This window comes from Lactuca virosa, chromosome 6 (assembly GCF_052849685.1).
Source record: "Lactuca virosa cultivar CGN04683 chromosome 6, Lactuca_virosa_CGN04683_v6, whole genome shotgun sequence".
Taxonomy (NCBI): domain Eukaryota; kingdom Viridiplantae; phylum Streptophyta; class Magnoliopsida; order Asterales; family Asteraceae; genus Lactuca; species Lactuca virosa.
In genome coordinates this window covers 19,309,923-19,319,943 of record NC_136431.1, presented here as the reverse complement: position 1 = coordinate 19,319,943, position 10,021 = coordinate 19,309,923, and the positions used below count along the sequence as shown (strand labels likewise).

The following is a 10,021-nucleotide window of genomic DNA, read 5'->3' as shown; positions in this document are numbered from 1 at the left end:
TTTTTAGTTGTTATTTGGATAAAATTATGGCCCAAATGTTTAAAAGTAATAACAAAATAAATTTTTTGAAAAAAGAAAAATCATTTTCATATTGTTGATTTGATTATACATGAGCAAGTTTCACAAAATAAGATACTTAGAACCTTTTTTAAGTATTGCATGTAGGGGTATAGGTGTTAATCTAATCAATCTGATTGGGTTTTAGATTAATCGGGTCTGATTAGTTGGGGGTTAAAACTTAAAAGTAATTCGTCCTAAACACTATGTGTACTCATGGCTAGATGGTTGCTTGGTGAGCAAATGGAAAATTAAAAGAAAGATTATGAAAATGCAAACAATAAGAACTCCTCTCTTAAAACTAAGAAATCTTGATGCACAAAGTTATTTTTTTCTTTTCGATATTTACTGAAAGTCTTATTTTGCATTAACAGTGTGTTATTTTATTGATCAAATTTTAAAAGAAAATAGGTACTAGTGATTAAAAGAAAATAGGTACTAGTGATTAATCGTTTTGTAGGATGAATAACATGTACAAATTGGAATTGATTCTTTTATTTACCTCTCCCTTTTGGGATATTATATAAGTTTTTGATATATAGATAAGGTAAAAGTCCTTAAAAGATTTATGAAATGTTAAGAACCCAATCTTTATCATTTTTAAAAGGATGTCCAAAATATCGAAACTGACCATTTTCGTCCCTGTGGTTTAATAAGATAACATAAATGGTTCATGCCAATTCACACAGGGTCGTAATGGTCATAGTTCAAAGTTGTATAGTTTGGTGTTTGTCGTATCTTTCATTTTTTGTTAAGCATTACTCCATATATGTTGATGATGCAATGGCTACAATCTTCAAGGAGCATAAGAGTCCATTAAACCCTTTTAATCGTGGGTTAATTCTATCTCCTTTCTCCAACTTCAACTCTTCTGTGCATCTCTGTCCTTGCTGAACCAGGTAAGCTCTTTGTAATTCTTTTCTTTTTTATTAGTTTTCTTACAAATTTCATTGTTACAATTGATTTAATATGCATGTTAATAGCAACTTACTATCTATATTTCTTTTTGAACTTCGGATGATCTAATTGTTTTTTTAGTTTTTTTAAAACCTTATGATGCTGAATGTAACATATCCCAGGTGAAATTTTAAAATCATGATTGATAATAACAGCCACTGCAGTAACTTTGATGATTTTACCAATTTACCCTCTTAATGGTCAAATAACACAACTTTGAAATAATGTCTCCTTTTGTCTGTCTTCCTTCTTTGCACTGCTTCCAAAAAATCAAGGATAACTACTTTTGTTTGTGGATGACTGTCAATAACCAAGTTTTAACTGTCACACAACAACAAAAAAAATTCAATATATTTCACTTCCATAATTGGGTTGACTTCAGACGAAAAATGTCCTAATAAGAAAAAAAATTAGAAGTACAATGTTATGATTGGCTAACATTTTTAAGCTTAATGTCTTAATTTGAGGGAAAAAAATAAGAAACTACAATGTTGTAATAAACATACATGAAGGTAGAATGATGTAATAAACAAATATTACAAATTTGGTTCATATGATGTCGTTTTTTTGGTTTAGATAAAAAAAAAAGTTTTTTTTAATGTTGGTCCCTAAGGTGTCATTGATTTTGGTCCCCAGATTGTTACACCTAAATGAGCCGCTTTAAAAAAATAAGACCATTTTGGCCTTAGAGAGACCCCAAATAGTTGGTTTTGCTTGGCTTTTCTTTGTAGAATATTTGCAACCACTCTTTTTAACTTCAACTATTCATCAACTTTAAGAATTTTGTGTTATTTTGGACGTGATTATATGTAAGAAAAAAAAACGTAGAATCACATCTTTTATTTTGAAGTTACTTTTACTTTATAAAAAACCATGAATTGTTATTATGTTTTTCTTTTTTTTAACCACATACATTATACTTACTTTATTCATTATATGTAAAAATGTTATTTTCAATATGCATAATTCTTACATGTTTATATTAAAATTTTATTTTTAATAAACTCGTATAGTCTACGGGTCTCACACCTAGTATATATAAAACTTGTATTTTATTTTTTTTAGTTGTTATTTGGATAAAATTACGGCCCAAATGTTTAAAAATACTTAAGAAAATTATGACGTGTTTGAGAATATGTAAAGAAACGTATACAAGTGCAGTTTCACAAAAGATATTTTCTGGAAAAAAAATCATTTTCATATTGTTGATTTGATTATACATGAGCAACTTGAATTTGTTTTTAGTATTGCAAGTAGGGTTAGAGGTGTCAATCTAATCAATCTGATTGGGTTTTGGATTAATCGGATCAAAGTTAATTGGGGGTTAAAAATAATTCATTAGAGATCCAACCCTATTAAGCTAGGGTTAGTAGGTTCGGGTTAGTTGGGTTAATTATAAAATAGCCAAAAATTAAGTTGTGTTGTCACGGGACACGATATAAACCAATATTAAAAAAATTCGTTTGAACCAGTCGGTTGAATTGGTCGGACCAAAAATAGGGGATGAGAGCGGTTCAACAACAACCGGTTTTATGTCACTTTCTATATTGGATCTAACCGAACGGTTTCTTCAAAAACCGGGTTGAACCATGTGTGATAGAACCGATAAAAAAAATCATTTGAACTAGTTTATTGGACTTAAATGATTGGATTTCACTTAGCTTATTAAAAAAATCCGTCAAATACAAAGAAAATTGAATAGCTCGATCGATTAGATTATCCAGGGTGGTGGGTGGTGGTGGGGTGAGTGGTGGTGGCGGTGGTGGTGGGTGATGGTGGTAGAGGTTATGTTGTGAAATAAAACAAGGATAACAAGATAAAATACGATTTTCATCATCTTCTTGAAAGAAAGTGTTTTCCTTTATTTGATGGAATGTTTTTTCATTCAGGACTTCAATTTCATCATACAAGGTTGAACAAAACATTGGAATGTGGTGGAATTTAATTCTTTTTCCCCCGAATTTCATTTCATTCCGGCGAACCAAACGTAACCTTAGTTATTGGTTTACAAACCTATTTTTAAAATTAAATCAAGCAAACTAGAGAATTCTTTTTATTCAAATAAAAAACCTAACATCAACCTCAATTCAGTGTAGCATGTTTAATATGAATTTGCTCAATTTTTTAGTTGAGTTGCATGGATTCCCATACAGGGGAAGCCAAAAAAAAAAAGCGAGCAGATCAACAGCCAAACCAGACTTTACCCCACAAGGCAAAGATAAATGAAGTTTTATATACAAGGCATCTCAATCTAATAAGATATTTTTATAATATATCTTTAGGATATTATTTGATAATCATTATCACAAAACTTTTAGTCTTATGAAATAAAGCATATATCTTTTAAAAATCTGTATCATGTTCATACACTTTGCTTTAAATGAATATAGGACACGCGGCTCGCCCAAACATCAAGTAATTAAACCCTAAGAAAAAAAACTGGTTTCACATCTCAACTAATATCTGCCACTTCACTGACTTTTGTCCTTGACACAACTAAAAAGTTTTTTTTTTTTTTTTTTTTTGTCTATTTAATATAAATAATAATAACAATAATAATGATTTTTTTTATCAATGTTTGTATATATAATAACAATGACCCATTTTTGATGTGTACTAAGGCTTTGTTTGACGCGCCACAACTAGCAGATAAACTAACTTATTTTTAGAACTTTTTTAAATTGTCATGAGAAACCAAAAAATAGCTGATAAGCTAGCTTTTTAAGAGCTTTTTAAAATTTTCCCAAATATACCCTTAATTAATTACAAAAAAACTTATTCTTCTAAATGTTTTTTGATGTCATTTTATATCTTTAAGCTAGTTTTTACCAAACGTTATTTTTTATCAGTTATCTTATAAGCTATCAGCTAGATTTTCTATCAGGTAGTTTTTCAGCTACCAGCTAGCTTTTTAGCTAGTCTGCCAAACATAGACTAAATTTATTTTTTGGACTTTGAGTCAACCTGACCCGTCCATAAATTACACCTCTATACGATTATGTTTCACTTGTTCAGTCATTGAAGCTGTTTTACACTTGAAATAAAACCTTCTAATTAGCATTAAAAGCTAATAAGTCAGCAAACTGTCTAGAAGAAAAATAGAGACCCATATGTCAACCCAAAATACCTCTCAACAAAGTCAACAAAACACACAAGATCAAAACTAAACGATCTTGTTAGAATTTGGAATATATAACAAAAATATTAAACAGTAAAAGCAAATTGAACCTTGTCATCACCAGGTTATATAATACCAAAAACTAACATTTCTCATACAAATGATTTTCATTTTTTGGTTCATAAACACTATTACAATAAAAAATATAATACATACTTGTAACTAAACTTGAAACACAATAAATTAAAGAAGACAATGTTACCAAGTCAAGGAGTTTTTTGATTGCTGAACTTTGGCGCTATATGACTCCTCTATCTCTTCCTGAAAAATCAGTGAATTGTTGCATTTTAGTATGGTTACAATATACGAAAAGTAAAAAAAAATGGAAATAAGTTGTTGCTTTTGATGTTATTCATTACCTTGCAAGATTTCATCAAAGGCTGCAAGAATGATCCCCTAAAGTATCTGATGGACTTTCCCATAGAGGTTCTTTCCCATACTGCCATTAATCAAATCCAAAAAATTATTTAAAATAGTATATATATATATATATATATATATATATATATATATATATATATATATATATATATATATATAAAATAATAAATACTCATAATAATAAGACAATGATGTAAATAATATGCTTATAACGATACATCAAGTGGCATACCTTTATCACCTTCTACTTGCAAGCCTACAGTATTGATTTCTTTCAAAAGCTGTGAAATAAATGAACAAATTTAAACAAGTGAAATAATAAAAATTTGAAGCTTCAACGAATTGTTATTATTTATTAAAAAAAAAAAACCTTAGAAAGTGTTGGGACATTGGTGGGATCAAACTCATCACAAACGTCAGGATCAATAGGAACGCAAACACGACCTGGATAAAAAAAAATAAAGAGCATATTATTAAAGAGTAAATTACACCTTTAGTCCCTATGGTATGTCAAAATTTAGTTTTTGTCCACATGTTTCATTTGTCGCAAATGTGGGCTCTAGGGTTTAGTTTTGTTGCAAAACTTATCCCTGATACTAACGTTGTTAGAAAACATCTGTCAAGTCTAGATAAAATGACTATCTTGCCCCCATCTTCACCCCACATTTGACTTTTGAATGCTTTGTAAGTTTTTTTTTAGATTCATAATTTGACATGAAAACTTCCATAAAAATACTCTTTTCTTAAACAAAACATGTATTTCGCTAGTTTTAATTTTATATTTGTTTTCTATAATTTGGTAAAACTCTGTTGTTGATGAGTGGAGATGAAGGAATGAAGAAAATAAGAAGACAAGGGTAAAATAGTCATTTTTCGTTGACTTCACAGATCCATAACTTTTGACATACCACATAAACTAAACTTGTACTTTACTCGTTTTGTAAACATGAAAACTGTTAACTAAAAAAAACAAATATTCAGAGAAAGAGAAACTGACCTGTTTTGGGGTGAATGCAAAAGGGTGCCTTCAGTAAATGATTCATATGTTTTGAAACCTGAGATAATGACTTTCAATGAGTATAATAATAATAAAAATATCATAAAGTAGTGATATTGTAAATAATAATAATAATAATAGTAATAAGAAATAACAACTGATTACTGACCTCCATATCAAGCCTAGGATAAGTGAAAGAAAAGACAATCTCCTCAACACACCTACGAATACCAGTTGCCTATAACATGTAAAATAAAAGCAACATTTTAGTATACTATATAGTATTATTTTTTTTAGATTAAAATTTAAAAATAAAAAAAAATGTGTATACCTTTTGTTTACCAGACTGAAGAAGTTGTTTTAATTGTTCCCATCTCACAACATTAACATCTTTTCCACTAGAAGAGCGCCTGTTGTCTTGCCATTTTCCTCTAAGCTCTGAGGTTATTGCTGCAAGATAAAAATAAAATTATAGACATTTCTTAAAAGTAATATTTCCTAATTTCAATATGTAGTCAAGATTGCATACATTCATCAGGAATCATTTCCAGTATTTTCTCATATCTTTCATCTGAAAGTAACTGCTGGCTACAAAGCAATTTCTTCTCAAAAAAGTCTCTCAAAACATCAGAATATGATCTCCTGCAGAAATTATACAAGGGTTAGGGAAATTTAACTTAATGGGGTTAAAAATGAATTGCTTTTATTCATACTTACACTAAAAAAGGATGAAGTGCAGATCCCACAAGAGAAACCTTTGATTTACTATTGGTGTTACCCTGAACAACAACAACAAAAAAATTGTCAAGAATCTCACACTATAAAAATTAACTAAATGTCTAAATCCAACCTTGTAGACACGAAAATAGTCAGCAATAGCTCCCCTTTGTTCATTATTCAACCTGATATGATACTCAAGACTGGTTATAAAGTTATGGAAAACATTATTAAACTTATATTGTAAAAGTTTTACAGTTTTATTACCTCCTTGCTTTTCCATCACAAACCCAACAATGGACCCCACGTCGACCACTGTATACCCACAGAATATGATTGAAACCAAAATCATCTGAACAAAATGAATATAGAACTAGTGTAAGTTAATGTAAAAATGTAAAACTACATAGATATTGATTATTACCTCTAAGAGAAGTATCAATGACTTTGATAGCAATGGTCATGAGAGGCCAGCAGTCCAAGCAAACATCTGCTCCAGAGCAGCAATATCTTGCATCATCATAATCTGAAATATCCTGGAAACACACACACATTGGTAATTGATCATGTTAAATACTTAAATGGTTGAATTTTAGAGTAGTAGATGTTTAGATTTTATAATTCAATTGTATAACTATAACCAAAACAAACTTACTATATCAAACACTAGCTCTCTTTCCACAGGGGTGAAAATGTTGTCCCCAGATTGTGCGTATGCAAGCCTCTTTGAAGGCTGTTGAAAGATCAAGAAACATGATGAATCAATAAGCAAACAGTAATAAAGAATGTTAGAGAAATGAATCTTACATCAACACTATAAACTGGACCAATATCTATTTTGAATGGACATTTATCTTTGATGCCATTTTCCAGCTCAGATGCACTGTTGAAAGACTGGAACCGAAGATATATATCATTATCCAGTGTAAAAGAAAATTCTCTCCGCCCAACATAGGATTGATCACATGCAGGATGTTTCCCATCTGCACATATAAATCATGAAATTGGTCTCATAAATATTCTCAATTGAAAAAACAATGAACAGAGATGAAAAACATATAACAATAGAAACCAATTTGGTATCTACTAAAAGTTCTTTTCATAGATTACCATTTCCGTATGACAACCATTTGAACATGTCTGCATGAGGGAAAAGTCTTCCTGCCAAAATTAAGTATTTGCATTGAGATCAGAAACTGAACTTATGATATGACCCGATTGATCAAGGCTAAATTTATAACAGAAAAGGCCAGATATTCACATATTAACTAAAACCTTGAGTTTCATTGTTCTTTTCATGTAGTTTTAGCTCACCCTTAATTTGAAGTTCAAGCAGAGAAGTCAAAGTCAAACATCAGCTTCGCGTTTTATGCAAATTCTGATTCATTTCGTTGTTTTGTAACAATATGTAGCAAAAATTTATCTCAAATTTTTATATCTGAATAGATTGGTTCAGAGAGATCTTACTTTTGGAGATTGAAGAAGCAAAATAGAAAACATTAAATATTACAAAGTGTGCCTATTAGCACGAGAAATCGGTTCAGAAATTGAGGGATCTATGAAAATTAATTGCTATCGTGAGTTACCGTAATAAACTTTGAGGTAATTAGGATTGAATTCGTCAGGAATATCATCAAGTTGCTCGTCTTGGGGCTCGGGATCGTCGACTAACATGTCATCTCTTTCATTCTGAGCTTCTTTAGTCATACTTGAACGGAGCGACAGCTTTCACAAAAACCCTAACAAAACCGTCCCCGATTACAGATATCAGGTCAGTAAAATTCACGGATTTCGTAACTTTGAGAAATCAGCTCAGATCTTAAGCACTTGGGGGAAATATAACCAACGAAAATTAAAATGCAGGTGGATGTAAAACCCTAAAATTACTCAAATTAATACTCGACGTAAGAATCAAGCAACACAAAAACATGAAATTAACAGAGTGAGTAGCGACCTGAAAATGTGTTTTTCGGAATCAGAGGCACCGGTGTGGTGGAAACCGTGAGGATGGATTTGGGGAAGATGAAATGGCGGGAAAGGGTGAAGGACATATGTTAAGAAAGGATATTTGGCGGGAAGATGAAATAGTTAATGGTCTTGTGTGGGCTGAAACTGAGTTAACTTGATTAATGGCCCGTATATGGTTTTGGGGCTTCTCAATCTTCCGTAAAACAATTTAAAAAATACTAGTTAAACTGAATGTTTCATGTTTGGATAGAGAACGGTTCCACTTATTATCAAAAGTTCTCAAACATTTTTTAAAAGCTTTATTTTTATATCGCTATAAGCTAAGTTAAAAAGTGATTTTTATTTTAAATAATCACTCCCAAACACCCCCTCAAAGCCCATATGTGAGAACATTTTGACTTGGTTAAAATTACAGATGGCAATAAAAAGAACATAATACGAACAACCTGTCATGCCAGTTATGGCATAAAGAACTTCGATACAGAAACATTGCATTGAAAAATCATTTCTTGCAACAAAAGTCCAACAAACCACCACTAACCCGTATTCTCATAACATCAGTTGACGTCGGTTTTCGACCATGGTTTTAGATCGTGATTAACACCATGTTCTTAAGTTTTAAAACTAAAGAAAGAGAATGAAAGGAAATAAAAGGAAAAGAAAAAATAAATAATTAGTTATGTTCTCGAGTTGGAAGTAAATTGAAGGAAAAATGAAGGAAAGTTATGTTCTCGAGCCGGAAGAAAATGAAAGAAAAATGTCATTTTTATTATTTTGCCCTTGATTGATTTACATATTAAAAAAAATCAATTACCGTATACAATGTATATCATATAATAATATTAGTGTTTCAATCTCGTTAATTACTAAAAATCATTAAACAACTAAATAACTCATGTTTTTATTCCAATTAAAGGGTATGAACCATAATGGTATATGTATAGCATGCATCTTTACTCATGGCTGATCAAACAGTTGATAGAAAACCAAGCATTAATCTAGTGAACAGGTAAACAGCCCCCTCTTCTCTCTTTTTAGACAAAATTGCAAGAATAGTCCCTGTGGTATAGTGAAAATTGCCACTTTGGGCCAAACATGGTTTTGACTAGCACAAATGATCCAAAAGTTTCCATTTTGTTGCTAGTTTGGTCCATTCTGCTTTAATTTTTTATAAAATAACGATTTTGCCCTCTTTATTTTCTTTTTTCATTTTTGTATTACAAAAATAAAAGAAGAAAAAGAAAAGAAAAAAAATACCCTTTCTCTCACTCACTCACTTTCACATACACTCACTCTCTCTCTCTCTCTCTCTCTCTCTCTCTCTCTCTCTCTCATGTTATTTATCCTAGACACATCTTCTTACCCATCTTCTTCTTCTTCCTCAAGAACACTCAAGAACATCTACCATCACCACCATTCGACCACCGTCCGCCACCACCATAGTCCACCACCATCCGCCACCACCCACAGATGAACAAACACACACGAAATCAGATCGACATACAAACACATGAAATCTAAAGAACACAAAAACAAATCAACACAAACATCCATCGATTTTTCAACAGATTCAACACAAACACACACACACACACACATTAAACACACATACACACAAAACACAAAAATCATTTCTCTCTCTCTCTCTCTCTCTCAGATCTGAAACGCCATTTTTTTCTTCTTCTTCATCGTCTTATCTCTCTCGCACACAGATCTGAGGTGTTGTTTGAAACCAGACCTGGGTAGTGTTCATCATAAATCTGATT

General features: G+C 31.1%; 1 protein-coding gene across 1 annotated transcript; it reads right to left on the bottom strand.

Moving 5' to 3' along the window:
* Positions 1 to 4,232: 4,232 nt before the first annotated feature.
* Positions 4,233 to 8,352, bottom strand: POLA3 (DNA primase POLA3). Its single transcript, XM_079054518.1, has 17 exons — positions 8,242 to 8,352; positions 7,874 to 8,026; positions 7,398 to 7,448; positions 7,095 to 7,270; positions 6,943 to 7,020; positions 6,712 to 6,823; positions 6,555 to 6,639; positions 6,421 to 6,472; positions 6,288 to 6,349; positions 6,100 to 6,212; positions 5,902 to 6,020; positions 5,740 to 5,808; positions 5,571 to 5,628; positions 4,944 to 5,017; positions 4,806 to 4,854; positions 4,552 to 4,631; positions 4,233 to 4,453 (listed from the first exon to the last, which is right to left on the bottom strand). Exons 2-17 carry the CDS (start codon positions 7,992 to 7,994, stop codon positions 4,391 to 4,393), a joined length of 1,362 nt encoding a protein of 453 aa, XP_078910644.1. The 5' UTR covers positions 7,995 to 8,026; positions 8,242 to 8,352; the 3' UTR covers positions 4,233 to 4,390.
* Positions 8,353 to 10,021: the final 1,669 nt, after the last annotated feature.